This window comes from Sardina pilchardus, chromosome 2, assembly GCF_963854185.1.
Source record: "Sardina pilchardus chromosome 2, fSarPil1.1, whole genome shotgun sequence".
NCBI classification, from domain to species: domain Eukaryota; kingdom Metazoa; phylum Chordata; class Actinopteri; order Clupeiformes; family Clupeidae; genus Sardina; species Sardina pilchardus.
The window spans coordinates 21,034,199-21,050,994 of record NC_084995.1 but is presented as its reverse complement, the minus strand read 5'-3'; the positions used below and the strand labels follow the sequence as shown (position 1 = coordinate 21,050,994).

At 46.6% G+C, this 16,796-nt stretch overlaps 1 protein-coding gene across 1 annotated transcript; it reads right to left on the bottom strand.

Moving 5' to 3' along the window:
- Positions 1-1,332: 1,332 nt before the first annotated feature.
- Positions 1,333-16,320, bottom strand: si:dkey-28b4.8 (sarcoplasmic/endoplasmic reticulum calcium ATPase 2). Its single transcript, XM_062521423.1, has 23 exons — positions 15,970-16,320; positions 14,936-15,055; positions 14,592-14,609; positions 14,390-14,472; positions 14,072-14,176; positions 13,647-13,785; positions 12,304-12,470; positions 10,552-10,707; positions 10,300-10,441; positions 9,991-10,157; positions 9,219-9,307; positions 8,717-8,819; positions 8,219-8,350; positions 7,825-7,950; positions 7,106-7,327; positions 6,879-6,990; positions 5,921-6,162; positions 4,703-4,923; positions 4,100-4,302; positions 3,713-3,798; positions 2,670-2,803; positions 2,347-2,464; positions 1,333-1,677 (listed from the first exon to the last, which is right to left on the bottom strand). The coding sequence occupies exons 2-23, from the start codon at positions 15,051-15,053 to the stop codon at positions 1,354-1,356; spliced, it is 3,207 nt and encodes a 1,068-aa protein (XP_062377407.1). The 5' UTR covers positions 15,054-15,055; positions 15,970-16,320; the 3' UTR covers positions 1,333-1,353.
- Between the last annotated feature and the right edge of the window lie 476 nt (positions 16,321-16,796).

The window sequence follows — 16,796 nt, the reverse complement described above, 5'->3', positions numbered from 1 at the left end:
AAGGCCTGTGTACAACCTCGATCTTTCAAAACTGGATGAATTTCAGTGAAATTCCTTTTTTTCTGACATGGTGTAATTCACTATACAGTGAAAATAGTTTTTTTGTGATAAACTGAACTTCTTCTGCTAATGAAACTATTTGCAATTAATTAATGGTAATATGAATCTGATCACTCTGCACAGTAATCTTAAAACAATGTGAATCGCCACCACACAAACTGAGACAGCAAAGTTCGATGACAATGACAGAAGACAATATCTGTGCCACTGCCAAAACCTTTGGCCACAACTGTACTGTACATGGCATGAAAAAGAAGACTGATGGAGCTCACTGTAATATGTAGCCTCGTATGATGCAAACATTTTTTGACAGGCTGCGTTTAAAGATACAGGCAGATGTGACGAGGATTTCCCAACATCATCATGGTCTGCTTTACTGGTGACACTGGAAGACCAGTGAGGACTGCATTAACAGGTTGGGCAGTGCAGAGAAATAAAACAATGAACTACAGTAACCCATGTTTATCAGTGCTGTGTAAAAATAATCAACTGCAATATCACATATTTGTCAGTGCCGTGGGTCAAATTAAACATCGTTGACTAATGGAAATATATATTATGCTAGGCTTCCATATCCTTGTTGAGTAAGCCCAAATTAAAGCGAAATGAAAAAGAAGAGAAAAGAAAAGAATAGAAGAGAAGAGAAGAGAAGAGAAGAGAAGAGAAGAGAAAAGAAGAGACGAGACAAGAAGAGAAGAAGAGAGGAGAGGAGAGGAGAGAGGAGGAGAGAGTGCCAAGCTTTCAGAGTGAGGAACAACTCTCAGCTTGCCACTTAAAAATCTCAAATATAATCTGATCTCTCTCTTTCTCTGTCTCACTTTCTCTCTTTATTTGTATTTCCTCTCATAACTAAGCAACTGAACAACTGCTTTTTCTGTAAATGCCATGATGAACACCTGTGCTGTCCATGTGGTAAATAAATATAATCAGTCCCTCATGATATTTTCAAACTTCTGACGTTGGCATACAACAAATGTGTGATGAGTATGGCATGCTCACATTGACTCTCCTTCTGACTGATTGTCACTGCCCGTCACCAACTATCCACATCCTTTCTAAATCTTACTATAGTTCCCTCCAACACACTTTCATCAGTTCCGCTCACATACACACACATTATTCTCTCCTTCTCTCGTTACTCTCCGACTCACACACCTGTGACCATGTCTGTCTATCCAGCACAACTCTTGCTCCTTCCTTCCCACAACATCTCCACCTCCCCCTTTCCCCATCCTCCCCATCCCCAATCCCAATCCCAATCCTAATCCCGCTCCTGCCCGTCCCCCATCTGCCTCACTCCCAAAAGATGTTGGTGATGTCGGAGTCCAGGCTGTAGATCCACAGCAGCAGAGGAGCGGAGATGAGGACGAAGGTCCAGGACACGCCCTTCAGGGCTCGCCTCACGGACGCCGCCAGCCTGCCGCCCAGCCCGACGCTGTCGCCGTGGCGACGCCGGTGCTCCTCCTCCTCCTCCAGGTCCAGCTCCAGCTCGTTGCCGGGCTCGATGTAGTTCCGCGCCAGGAACTTGAGGGCCTCGTCCATCATGATGACCGGCAGAGACATCTTCAGCACGGTGACCCACTGAGGCCAGGAGAGGGGCCTGATCTGGAATATCACCTGCACAGGTGTGGGGTCAGGAGGGAGGAGTGGGGCGGGCAACGGAGAGAGGGAAGAGGAAGGACGAGAGCCAAGAGAGATATGTTTACAAATCATACCAAATCATACAAACAGGCTTATGCTTACGGTATCTTACACCCAATTCAGTGATGAAATGAGTTCAGTGAGTTCAAATAATTGGAGAGTGCAGATGCATGTAGGCTATACTCTTCTAGTCACACACAGGTGTTGAGCAACTCTTAGTGGAATCCCTGTGTTGAATACACGCTTTTGCGTGCATGGAGATTCCTTCAAATGCGCTGACTGTCAAAATACCAACACCCTATTTGATGTCGCGTTGCTTGTTGTTGAAGGGAATGACAGATGTCACCCTCATTGGTTTAAAGCATGTTATGGCCTAAACACACCCATGACTGATTAAGAACCATAAGAACAACACTTTTGAACAAGGCACCTGGCCTCTGATCTCAAAATCACGCGGTTTAATCAGCGAATGTGGACCGAACACACTTTAAACCTTGTTAAAAGTTAAAACTTTGACCAAGCGTTTCTGATGGCTAAAACAGAGCCCTTTATGTTCTAATGTAGTGTACAGTACATGCGTACAGTACATACTCAAACACAGACATGCACACACACACATTTATGAACACATGCACACACACTTACAGGCAGGGGGTCGACATAAAGGATAAGGAAGTGAAGTGCCATTGAGAGGCAGATGGCGCCCACCAGCCAGGGGTTGGACCACGGGGGCATCTTCAACAGAGACTGGTTTTCAGACAGGCTGCAATAAAACAACAGACAAAAAAAAAAAAAAAACCCATTACTGACACGAATAACAATTCAGTCGATTATTCACAAACTGGTGATGTCTTTAGTCAGGTTTTGCTTGCAAAAGACAACTGCGTTGCATGCAAATCACTACAAGAGAAATACTATACATCTACAGTGTTAAAAGATGGAGAACATTGGTCTGAAGGGATTGGTACCTGTTCAGCGCGTTGCACATCTCGATGGTAACCAGTACGGACAGAGCCATGGTCATTGGGTAAGGAGACTCAAAGACAGAGCACTGCACCCCTGCGAACTCCGCACTGCCTTCACTGCACTGCAGGTAGTGGGACTGCAGGGGAAGAGCATTGGAGTGAAATCAACGAGTACAAAGACATATGTGAGCGTCACTGGAGCCACAGCACATTTGAGACAAAATACAGAGCAAAGCCAAGGAGCTAGGACAGACCTAAAGACTACTGGAAGTGCTGTTGCATCTGAGAGAGAACAGTCGTAACTGACTGCATGTACACACCAAAAGAGTGCCTGATGAATGGAAATTACTAATTTTCTACAAGAGCCACCGTCTCTCTGCTATGAGCAGCGGCAAGACCATCGGCGGCACGTTTCGGGACAGTTGAAATCTGATCAACTTTATGGTAATGAGCTATAACGCAGATCAGCAGAAACCACTAGCAACCAATTCAAAATCTGGTGTATGCAGTTGAGAGAGCAAGACCTACAGTATGTGAACCTGAATATTTGTCTACACACTGTAGCAGTGACATAGAGAACCAATAAAACAACCATTGTGTGTTTATGCTTCTGAATAATGATACATGATAAAATTATGGATAGTAGTGATATACTGTACAAGCTATACTTTCTAAGGTAGTTGCTAACAACACTGTCAATGACCATCATTCAAAATTAAGGTAAGCCCAATTTTCCATTTCTATCGCTTTTTGATAAAGCAATTCATAATATTAAATGAAGTTAATTTGTCTAGGGAGTTTGTGATCCCAAAGGTTCCTTTAAAAATGGATCATATGACTCATTACCCAGCATGCCTCTGGAATCAGTGTAGAAAGCAGGGCAGCCAGAGCTCCCATGGGTCCTAGTGTGCACATACAGTTACAGGCAGTACTGTTCCATCTGAGAGAGAACAGTTCTCTGACATCTGCCCGTGATGAACGCAATATGTTATTCTATAGCAATCCCCACTCCCCCTGGCTCAACACATGGTGGTACTGTATCTTACCAACTGGTAATAGGAGAGTTTGGGTCCATCCTGAGCGGCCATAAACCACCAGGCGGCGGCCCCTACAGTGGCGGCTCCAACATAACCTACCAGAGGGAGAGATTATCAGCATCTCACTCGCAGACATGACCATTTGCTATTATTTTCAGAGTCAATGCAAAATTATGTTATTATGTGATCTCTGTATCTGACATCTGTATCTGAAGTGTGTGTGTGTGTATGTGTGTGTGAGAGAGAGAGCGAGAGAGTGTCAGTGTGTATCTGTGTGTGTGTGTGAGTGTGTGTGTGTGTGTGTGTGTGTGTGTGTGTGTGTGTGTGTGTGTGTGTGTGTGTGTGTGTGTGTGAGAGTGAGTGAGAGAGATAGAGATAGATATGACTTGAACTCACAGCCAATGATGAGGTATCTGCAGAAGAGCCAGCTAGAGATGAGAGGCTCCTTGGGGTTGCGTGGGGGCCGGGACATGATGTCCAGGTCGGGGGGATTGAAGCCCAGCGCGGTGGCTGGGAAGCCATCCGTCACCAGGTTCACCCACAGCAGCTGCACAGGAATCAGAGCCTCGGGCATCCCCAGGGCCGCTGTCAGGAAAATACTGGCAGGTGGAGAGAGAGAGAGAGAGACAGTGAGAAACAGAGAGAGAGAGAGAGAGAGAAAGAGAGAGAGAAGGGAGGAAAGATAGACAGAGTGAAAGACCCAGAAAGAGAGAGAGTGCACAAAGTGAGCAGAGTAGGCAAGCAAAGCAAAAGATGGCAACAAGCATTTTCCCTGCATTTATCAGCACTTCTTCGTGCCACGTGCTAATTAGTGATGAGGTGTTACACTGCACAGCAGGTGGCCACTGAACCAGTTTGCATAAGCACTATCTGGCACTCGACAGCACTCATCCGAGCGCCATGGCAACCCAAAGCAACTCAGCGTGGTGTGGCACTGACAGCCCAAATGCACGCAGGCGTTCAGGCTTGAGCTCACAGCCGCAATGACAACACACTCACCAGACCACTTCACCGATGTTGGAGGAGATCAGGTAGCGGATGAACTGCTTCATGTTGTTGTAGATGGCCCGGCCCTCCTCCACGGCCGCCACGATGGTGGAGAAGTTGTCGTCCGCCAGGATCATCTCGGAGGCCGACTTGGCGACCGCCGTCCCAGAGCCCATAGCGATGCCGATTTCCGCTTTCTTCAGAGCGGGAGCGTCATTCACGCCATCGCCAGTCTGAGTAAACAAAACAAACATGATGATGCTGCTAGTTGTGACAATTACGATCAATAACCACTAGCGTAGATTTCACCAGAAGCTGACTAACCTAATGTAAAGTAGATTAGACTGACTGTCTGGAAAAATTATCTGTATCCGAATCTATCTTTCTGTAACTATTTCTGGAGTGAAAGTAGAACATGGAGCTTCACTCATGAATCACTAATGAGACTATGACAGTGATACATTATCTCTACCTCCCATTTCAGACAGTAGATGTTTCAAATAAGGAAAGCCACATAGAGAAACGACAGTCATGATATTATGGGCATGAAATGGTAGTGTGTAACTCGGTGGTCGGTGGCCACTACTTGGGCCTTGATGGATACAGACCCAACTGCAGCACAGGCAAGAACTAGAAAGCAGCTGTGGACAGTTATAGTAATGTGTGTGTATTAACTGCATTAGGACTAAACATGGCATTGATTAGAGGCAGCTTCCCTCTCCATGAAGAGGACAACCTCACAGACACAGACAAGCACACATTCCGCCTTTTGTAATATCTCTTGTTCTCTCTCTCTTTCTCTTTCTCTCTCTCTCTCACCATGGCTGTGATGTCACTGAGGCTCTGCAGGTACTCTATGATGCATCTCTCTCTCTTCCTTTCTCTCTCTCTCTCTCTCTCTCGCTCTCTCTCTTACCTTCTCTCTCTCTCTCTGTCATGCTCTCTCACCATGGCTGTGATGTCACTGAGGCTCTGCAGGTACTCTACGATGCATCTCTCTCTCTTCCTTTCTCTCTCTCTCTCTCTCACTCTCTTTCTCTCTCTCTTTCTCTCTCTCTCTCTCTCTCTCTCTTTCTCTCTGTCTCTGTCGTGCTCTCTCACCATGGCTGTGATGTCGCTGAGGCTCTGCAGGTACTCTATGATGCATCTCTCACTCTCTTCCTTTCTCGCTCTCTCTCTCTCTCTCTCTCTCTCTCTCTTACTTTCTCTCTCTCTGTCGTGCTCTCTCACCATGGCGGTGATGTCGCTGAGGCTCTGCAGGTACTCCACGATGCGGCTCTTGTGGGTGGGCTCCACGCGGGCGAAGCAGCGTGCGGTGCGGCAGGCCTGCCTCTGGAGGTGGGGGGGCAGCTCGTCAAACTCCCGCCCCGTCAGGCCCCCCCTGAAGGGCCCGCCCTGGCCCTCCTCCTCCTCCTGCTCCGTGATGATGCCCACGCGCCGGCAGATGGACAGTGCCGTGCCTTTGTTGTCCCCTGAAGGTCAAACCGTCACAGAGGTTGTTGGTCAGTCAGAGTTTGAATCTGTGTGTGCTTGGGCAGATGGGTTAGCCAGGCAAGCCAAACTATACAGAAATGTATAGTTTGGAGTCGGACCATTCACAGAGCTGAAGCCTGTGGGTGGGATGAACCGGTATCTTTCAAACTACTCTGCACGTAATAGGCCAGCACTTGTGACTAATCGTAGCCGGTCGGCAAAAAACGGCAAATATCCTTCTTCAAAACGAATGACTTGAGTGCTTCTTTCTGCTCAACCTTCAAAGAAAAGCCCAAGTCTAACTCTTCCAAAGCCGAGCACACTTTGTTAGCCTCATCCATCTTTTGTTGTTCGCTATGGTTGTTGCAACACGGTCTCACACCCAACTCATCGAACGAGGACGCATGGTCAAGCCCCCTGGCGTCAATATCGGAAGCCGAAGGTGAGCTAAGGCGGGCTCAAGGACTCCTTACACAGGCTGACTTGGTGCCGAACGCAGGCTTGGCCTTAACGGTGCGACCCTAGACCATCCCGCTGGGCAAAAAATATTTTTTGCCGCTAGGCTGCGTCTAGATTTCTAGGCTACAGATGGGTGTCAGTACATGAAATTTGTGAATTTGTTGGTGAATAATGTGGTCATCTGGGTTTACTGAACTACTAGCACTACAACTACTACTACTACTACTACCCACGACTTAGAGTAGGAGATACTTACCAGTGATCATGATTACTCGTATGCCTGCTTGTCTGCACATTCGAACGGCACTAAGCACTTCTTTCCTCGGAGGGTCCAACATCCCCACACACCCGATAAATGTCAGGTCACACTGTACGGTGAGCAAACACACACACATAGAATGAATGCCTTCATATGTAAAATAACCACCAACAATCAATCTAACACTCGGAGTGAAAAGACCACCATCGTCCGAGTGGGCTCACCTCATAGTCGACGAAGGTGGCGGAGTTCTCCAGGTTGAGCGTGCGCGGGTCGGGCGGGGAGTCGCGCGTGGCCATGGCCAGGCAGCGCAGCGTGTCGCGGCCCGAGCCCCACCCCCTGACCGTCTCCAGCAGCTGCTCCCGCAGGCCCGCCGTCATCGGCAGCCTCACGCCGCCACCCACACGGATCCAGCTGCAGCGCTCCAGAACGCTCTCCGGAGCACCCTGGACATCACGAGTGGCCGACACGCAGGACAGGGGGTCAATACCATGGCAGAGAGAGGAGAGAGAGGACGCAGGTCAGGGAGTAAACAACATGGCAGAGGAAAAGGAGAAAAGGGATCGAATGTCTGTACTGATATATAGATGAACACATTTATTTACTTGTTTATTCACTTATTTATTGTCATTAATCTACTTCCCCTTCATCCCCTGCCCAAATATAAACACATCCATGCAAAACACACTGGCTTGCATTGGTAATAAAATGTACCTCTGTATTTGTTTGTTTTAGATCAAAACATAACCACATAGATGTTTTATGAAAGCGCAGTCAGAAATAAACCCCTGCGCTACACACAGAGATGCAGGGTGAAAGACGAATGAAGTGAGATACAGAGAGAGAGAGAGAGAGAGAGAGAGAGAGAGAAAGTGTGTACATGTGTGAAAGAGAGATACAGGAAGTTGCTGGAAGGCATGGAGAGGAGAAAGCAGAATCTAACCTTTATAAACATCTTGGCACCGGAGGCAGACCTGGTGAGCTTGTTGGGGGAGCAGAAGACAGACATGGACTTTCTGTCTCGGGAGAACTCCAGCGTCAGCTCCTTCCTCATCAACTGCTTGATCACCTGGGGGTCACAGGGGGGGTGGAGGTACATGCGTATACACAAATGTCAGTTGGACAAACACATCGGAGCATACAAATTCCCGACAGTTAAATACAGATACACATACACACGCACGCACACATGCACACGCACATCCACACACTATTACACACACTGCACCCCCCCCCCCCAACCACCACCAATCAGGCACAGAAAAAATAAGTCTTGTCAATCATGACACACTGACTGACACACACACACACACACACACACACACACTATGACGCACCGAGCAGCAGGCATTAGCTCTCTCCACGGGGTTGAGGTCCCTCAGGTCCGTGTCAAACACATTCATCTTCTCCACCAGGCAGCACAGGGCTGTCTCAGTGGCCTCCCCCACCTTCTCAAACACGCCCTTCGACTGAGACACAGACAGCCAGGGTGAGACACAGGGAGAGGGCAGCGAAGAGACACATTTATTCATTTTCTTCCATGTAATTCAGACTACAGTTCCCACACAAAACGTGCATCAGACAGACTATTTGGATTCTTGAATATATGGGCAGTCAAGAAATACAAACCTAAAATAATTTTTTTTTTAAATAAAACATGCACTCAGGAAAAAAGTACACACACTCTGACCGCTTACTAAGTAGAGCTGAGAGGGACTACTGTAGGTGGAAGTGTTACGACTTCATCAGAATAAGTTTGCACACATTTTGCACCCATACTGTATGTACAGACAAATACACATACACACACGAACACAGACATATGACCCACACACCTCATTGTAGTCCAGAGATGAATCATTACATAGCGCACAAATGGTAGCCAACTCCACCAAGCCTTCATACTGGCTACAACGCACGATTGCACCATCCTTATACCTGAGAGAGAGACAGACAGACAGACAGACAGACCGACCGACAGAGAGGGTGATAAAGAAGAGATTATATGGATGGAAAACACGAAGATGGAAGACTATTAGAAGGAGGACCAGGGAAATTGAAGTATGCAAAAAAGCAACAATTGGACATGTGATTGCATAATGAGGGACTAATTTGAATTGAGGTATTGTTACATCATTTTAAGTCCATGCTGTTTTAGTTTTTATCAGTTTCTCTGTAGTAATCAGGCCAACGATTGCATAGACTAGCAGAAGTAAGCAAATGACAAAGTGCATGATCAGCATGTGTTTAGTGAACTATGTGTATGGGCAAGTGTGTGTGTGTGTGTGTGTGTGTGTGTGTGTGTACTGTATGTGCATGTTGGTTAGAGACACTCACACTTCACCCTCAGGAGCGTAAGTAGATCCAGTCACTGTAAACTCATTCAGGATGCATCTGTCACCAGATACACTATCCATAACAAACAACTATGTGTACAGACACACACACACACACACACACACACACACACACACACACACACACACACACACACACACACACACACACACACACACACACACACACACACACACACACACACACACACACAGACAAACACACATTGAGTTAGTATGCTACCAGTGACAGTCCGACAATCTAAAGTTAGAATAGGCTGTAGTTCATTCAGGGTTAAAAACAATCTCAGACTAATTACGATTTGTTATGCTTGATTTACTAATGTTATTTAATGTTAGTGGTTAACATGACTATTTAAAGTTCGTGCACATTCATAAAGGGGGCTGTAAGCAGTGAGTGTAACATTATCATACGCAGCAATTATTTCTACAACTCTCTGTCATTCAATGACTAATCCACTCTTGTTCTCATTGTTTGCTACTCTGTCATTTTTCATCAAATGCTTGTCTCTCTTGCCTCTGTCATATTTACCTGTAGTCGGGTCTCTGCTCATTTCTGTCTTTTCTTGCCTTGCATCCTCCTCTGGCTTCTACTTACCCCCCCGCCCCTTCTCTCATCTCTCCCTCTCTTTGTCTCTCTGTGTGTTTCTCTCTCTCTCCTTCCTTCCCTCTCTCTCTCTCTCTCTCTTTGTCTATGACCTCCTTCTTGTTCTCCTTCTCGTTCTCCTTCACCCTCCCGCTCTCTCGCTCACCCTGCAGACGGACATCTGATTGGTGGTGAGGGTGCCCGTCTTGTCGGAGCAAATCACGGAGGTGCAGCCCAGCGTCTCCACCGACGGCAGCGAGCGCACAATGGCGTTCTTCCGCGCCATGCGGCGGGTGCCCAGTGCCAAACAGGTGGTGATCACAGCGGGCAGACCTGGAGGGGGAGACAGGGAGACAGACGCACGGGCGGGACAGGCGCGGTGAGAGGAGACGAAAAGAATAAAGAGTACAAGTGCCATGAGGTGCAAAGGATAAACGAATCCGGGAGAAGGCCGACTGTTTTCGTTAACGTGTACCTTCAGGGATGGCAGCTACAGCAAGCGCCACGGCAATCTTGAAGTAGTAAACAGCACCCCGCAACCAACTTCCGCCGTGCACAGGGTCACTGAAGTGGCCAATGTTGATGCCCCACACTGCCACACAGATCAGTGTGATCACCTACAAGGTGGAGATGGGGAGGGGGGGGTGTACATTGAAGGTGTCATTTTCAAAAAAGAGAGCAGGGATCATCTTTTGAAGTAAGACAAACTGAGGAAGGGAGGGCACACCTTGGACAGCTGCTCCCCAAACTCGTCAAGCTTCTGCTGCAGCGGGGTCCTCTCGGGGTCTGTGGCGGCCATCTCGTCACGGATCTTTCCGATCTCCGTGTGCACCCCGGTGGCCACCACCACCCCCATGGCTCTGCCGGCGGCAATGTTCGTCCCCTGAGGAGGACACACAGAGGAGCGGGGGAGTTCAGCACTCACCTGACCCTGGACACTCACCATGGGCCAGCACTGGCCTTCGCCTCTCCACCTCTCAGTTTATGCAACCTGCTGACCTCACTGTGCTGTGTGGTGCTGCATGCACAGCACACTACACCAAGCATGTCACTGAGGAGTTCTGCTCGTGTAGTGCCTGCTGCAACTATTTGCTTCCACTATAATCAATGGAGCTGGCTACAACATACGTCAGAACCGAATGTGTGTTCAAAAGCATTAGAGCAGTCTTCTAAAACTATTTTTACGCCACGCGAACGGAGCGCTTCAGCTGCGGACCCGGTGTAGCCCAGGCCTTATGTGTTGGATGATGAAAAACAGAGGAAACCTCTGAACCTCTGTTTTGACACTACAATAACTACTGTACTAAAGACACCTGGTTATTACTATTCTAATACACCTGGTTATTATAATACGAATGCACCTGGTTATAACTATACTAACACATCTAGTTCTCACACATCTTACAGACAATGATCTGATAAAAAGATGGTTTACAGCCCAAAATATCATGCAATAATATTACGTGTGACAGTTCATTTTAAATGCCACTCTTGCTGTACCGTGTCACCACTGTATGATGGCATGGTTCAATCAGTGCTGGTGCACTGCATACAGTAAGCACGGTCAATAACACAGTCAATAACAGCGTGTGGACAATATCCACTGTTCTGGACTGCTCTTTTCTTTTGTTGATTAGCCAAAAACCCTGAATGTAATATGTGCAAAATCATAGGCAATTTCTATGATGCAACACCGAGCCATGCCGTGCCCTGTATTAAATCACATTATTTGGGCATCATGTTTTGCTTTCACCTGGATGATAAACACAGATTTGCGCCCTCACTGAAGAGCGATTCAGTCTTGTGCATTATGTATTTGCTGCACAGGGCCCATGGTGGAGTCTTTGATGGTCATTATCTGTCAATACCCTCAAAGGCTCTGTCTGGCATGACTCACGCCTCTGCTCTGCCCCTCAGAGGGGAGCCCTGCAAGGCCCACAATATCACTGATGTTTTATTCAACAGCCGTGGAGATAAGGGGCCAGATGTAATACAACACACACACACACACAAACATTCAGATATATAAACACACACACACACACACACACACACTCACAAACATTCAGATATATAAACACACACACACACACACACACAAATATTCAGACATAAATACACACACACACGCACACACCACATCACACCACACTACACACGCACAAACGTACACACGCACACACCAGACCACACATCTCACACACACACACACACACACACACACACTCACACACACACACACACACAGTAGCTATTCCACAACCTCACCCATCATTGACTTGAATGTACACAAAACTGACATACGCATAAACTGACACACCCAGCACAGTGCCTGGGCATAAGTCCCATACACAGAAATCTGAGGCCAACGCGCTGTTGAGATCGTCTAAGGCATAAACAGATCCAGCCGCCCTTTCTCTTGCACACTCTCAGCCTCAGCCCCTCTTTCCCTGGAAGCCTGGACCTCCCGGACACCTACCGAGAACAGCATGTTCTTCTTGTCCTGGTTGACAGCGCGTGGATCAGGCACCGGGTCCGTGTGCTTTAGCACCGACACCGACTCCCCCGTCAGAATGGACTGGTCCACTCGCAGCGTGGTGGAGCGGATGGAGGTCAGGCGGATGTCTGCCGGGACTTTGTCACCCACTGGGAGAAATGGGAGGAGGGCGGAGAAGAAAAACAGAGAAAAGGATGAACTGAGCTGCCATTTTATCTGCTCTTCACATGAGCTTTCTAAACTAAAGAAACCAACATGTAATCCCTTCAGCTACTCTTCTAGAAAGCACCACAACACCATTACTATGCGAACAGCTGAAAGTGCAGTACATAATTGGATCTCCTATAATTGATACTAAAATCTACAATGAGAGTCGGGGCCATGATAAAGCAATAGACATGTAGCTGCAGTTGAAATAGGAACAATGTTCACATGCTCTATCCATGACACAAGACAAATGACAGAAACACCAGCAGCAGAGTGAAGATGTTATCCTAGTTTCCATTGTGGCTGCTAAGTTTCTGGCACAGCACCATGAGGTTGCCAAGAGGCTGCCAAGATACTGTGTTTGGAGGCTAACTCTCTCTCGCGCGTCCCATAACCCCATTTAGGACACTCTCCCAAAACACACAACTCCCCAAAACAAATAAATGCTTTTACATGAATGACAATCGAGCTGAGCTTGAAGTCTGCCTTGAGCCCAGAAGAGCCCATCAAGACATCAAAATGCATAAACAACTCAGTATGTTTTCCTCACTCTTCCCTTACCAATCCCAGCCAACCAGTGGGAACATGATTTTTTTCAGTCACTCTCTTTCCCTGTCTTTCCTTCCTAAAATACATTTTGGCATGCTGCCATGATGGTGACAAGGATTACAATGTTCCAGACAAATAGGACCAGCTGAGATTGTTAAAAAGAAGGGGATTCTTTTGTAAGGTCACTTGTGGCTTGAACCCTGAAGTTTTCCAAGAGCAGCAGGGAGACTGCAGTATCTCAGCATGAAGGACCGTTCACACCAAGAACGATAACTATAACGATAACTACAAACAAATATATTCTCGTTACTGTAATATGAATGATGACCTTCACACATAAACTATAACGATACCGACATAAACGACAATATAGTTGGGGATCACCTTCAGAACGATTTTGAGAAAAACAAATAGCTTATAGCCAATCAGAGCCCATCTTTAGCCATCACATTTATTAACAGAAGGAAAAACTTTGCTTATCGTTGGTCAGTGTGACACTTTTATCGCTACGGTTATAGTTATGGTTATAGTTATCGTTCTTGGTGTGAACATCCCTTAAGTCACTGTACCTGCCACCTCCACGATGTCCCCTGGTACGATGTCTCTGGCCCGCACCCTCTGGACACTCTTCCTGTCCTGGCGATACACTTTCCCCATCTCGGGTTCATATTCCTTCAGTGCCTCAATGGCGTTCTCTGCATTACGTTCCTTTAACACAACAAAACAAATCTCTCACATTGAGCGAAGCAAACACAGTATCAGTCATGATTCGATTTCTGTATGGATATACACTGCATGCCTGCATTGTCACACCGGGTGAACTCATCTCTATACAGATGCACTGAGAGAAAACCAACGGAAGATTAAAAAATAAAGATCAACAATCTGAAAAATGTGCACAGTCACTCATCATTAAAGGATAAACACACATACTCACACATACTCACACAGACATGCACGTACGCATGCATTCATTCATGCTGTCAAATCCTACCTGCCACACCCCAACAATGGCATTTGCAATGAGGATGAGGAGAATAACGAAAGGCTCCACAAAGGCTGTGATGGTGCCCTCTCCCTCCTCAAACCAGGCCAAGGTCTGAGAACAAGAGAAACAGGGAAGGTTCCACAGAGTTCCAAAGAAATCCAATCACATACAAACTCAATTGATTTGAAAATTATCATGTAATTTCTGAACAAATGTGTATAATCTTGCTCTTTTCAGGGAAGTGTTGGAGTGAGAGCACTGTGATTTTGAGCACTGAAGCCCCAAATTTCTCAACAGTATTTCTGTGAGTGACTGTGCACTTACAAAAGAGATACAGGCTGCCAACAAGAGGATCCGCACCAGCAGGTCCTCAAACTGCTCCAGAACAAGCTCCCATAAGGACTTCCCTAAAGAAAGAGAACAGGCATCTCCTTCAGTGCCAGTGCATTCCTCAGGTGCATGATATTTAATGTATTGCATTTAGAGTATGTATGGAATAATCATTCGCTTTTGTGTTGCACTGTACCTTCTTCAGCAGGCAATTCTGCACCATTCCCGCGGAAAATAAAAAGACAAGCCAGTGAGTTAGTTTATTTTTTTTAGCCCAATCAACAGTAATGTGCACATGAGCGATGACAGCATTTGATGACACCACTCAAGACTAACCCACTCTGACTCTAAAACAGCTCTGATCCACCCCATTCAGAGTAGAACAGGCAAGACATCAAACCTGCTCCAGAGCAACAGCCTTGCTAGCCTGGTTCGTTTCATCCTTGAGATATAGGCCACAACTTAGCACCCTCGCAAGTGGGCCTGCATTGTTCAGAGTTATTCATCAGAGACTTGTAAAGAAAAGTAGGTGTAGCTTACCATTTGGTCCCCATCTCTCGCGCCCCTTCCTCAGCTGCTCGGAGCTTACTCCAGTCGACTCGTTCACACAGAAGAACCCCAATACCTCCTCCACCGTCTTTGTATGGGCATTGTCCATCCCTTCAAAAGAAATAGGCTTGGCATAAGCATTACAAAATGTAGCCTACAACATTTTACCATTTCCATAGCTTCATATCTTTGACATGATGTAGCGTGGTTCTTTTTGGGATGAGTGATGCATACACAAACATAAACCACTTCAATAAATTACATAAATCTTTAAAATGGCCTATTTGCAGTATACCCCCATAACACGTGCGTAAATAGACCAGAGCGCGATAGTTTTGCAGCGCTGATTTAATCTTTTGACTAGGCAAGCAGAGGGTCATTTGGGTCAATTACTTAGGGGGGTGGGGGGCCGGTTCTTGGGTTGGTGGGGGCTCAGTTAATGCAAGCTAGAAAATATGCGCAGCGTCAAGACACTGATGTCGCAAACTTATCCAGCAGGCCAAGGCTAAACCTGTGCGTAAACATTAGCCTGTTACATATCCATCAGATGTTGCCTAGGCCACAAGGTAGCTGACTCAAAAACCCAGTGGTTCATTATCTATCATATTCTAATGGACACCTGTTATCATTGTACTCGAACAGCAGAAAGAGTTAATGAGCGCGTGTTCAGTGTTTTCACTGAATATACTGCAATAGGTTACACTGCAACGGACTGTATCTCTAGGCTACTATATGTTTTGACAACGAAAAGTCGATTTCGACTGCCTTGGCCACAACCTCTACAGCACAAATTGTGTGATAGCCACAGCCATTACTCGGGTCGTACACGTATGGTAATAATGGCGTAGGTACATTATGGCATGCACCGTGTGTTTATCACATCTCTGTGAGCAATAGACCGGTGGTGGTAGCTACGGCAGTGTCAGCAGGCTGTAGCTTAAAGGCTAGCCGTGCTTGTACGTCCAGCCAATAATAATCTCAGTGTAGCACCCAGGCTTAATATTAATCAGTGTAACGGTACTTACCAGTGCAATAGTTTTCCCGATGATTCTATGCCAGTAACTATTCTAATGAAATTGTATCTTGAAGAGGACACGCACTAAATCAAAAATAATCTATCCAAGAACTGCAACCTCTCCGATGTGCCAACTAACAGCGCAGCCTACATACGCTATTTACTACGGACTTCTGCATGATCCGAGAAAACTACAAGGATGCCATAGTCATTTAAATCCGTAGCATCTCTGTCTATAATTTCAGACGTTATTAAGGCTTGGTGAATGCCTCTTATCCTATTCCTAAATTTGACTACAGAGGCGATGTCGTGCTCTTTAATCCGACGCAACCTTCTTCCCTTGTATCCGTCGCTTTATTTAATACTAGGCCACAGAATGTCATTAGTGAAGTAGAGCTTCTGTTGGAGGAATCGACTGGGGTGCGGTTACGCCAATGAGAGACTTGAGAATTAGCTTGACAGCTTAAGTAGACTAATCAGTTTGCCCGTCTGTCTTTAGTCCCGCCTTCAAATGCCTTGCTGCAGGAGGGCGGGCCCTAACCGTACACCTTGTCCATACGCTTAACCAGTGACCTTGCCGTGCGACGATAGCATCCACAATGATTGACATGTTAGTAAGCCTATAAACAAAGAGCATTTTGAATGGGCGTTTGCAAGAACCACTGATGCACCGTACATACCATCTGTTGCTTGAATAAGGTGTCTTATGGGTCGCCTTGTTTGCTCAGGTCAAAGCCGCCAGTTGCCCCACTCCTATCTCTTGGCTGGATCGTCTGGGCGTGCTGAAATTGCTCATGCGCTGCTACTTAAGGCCGTGCATTATCCCATGATGTAACT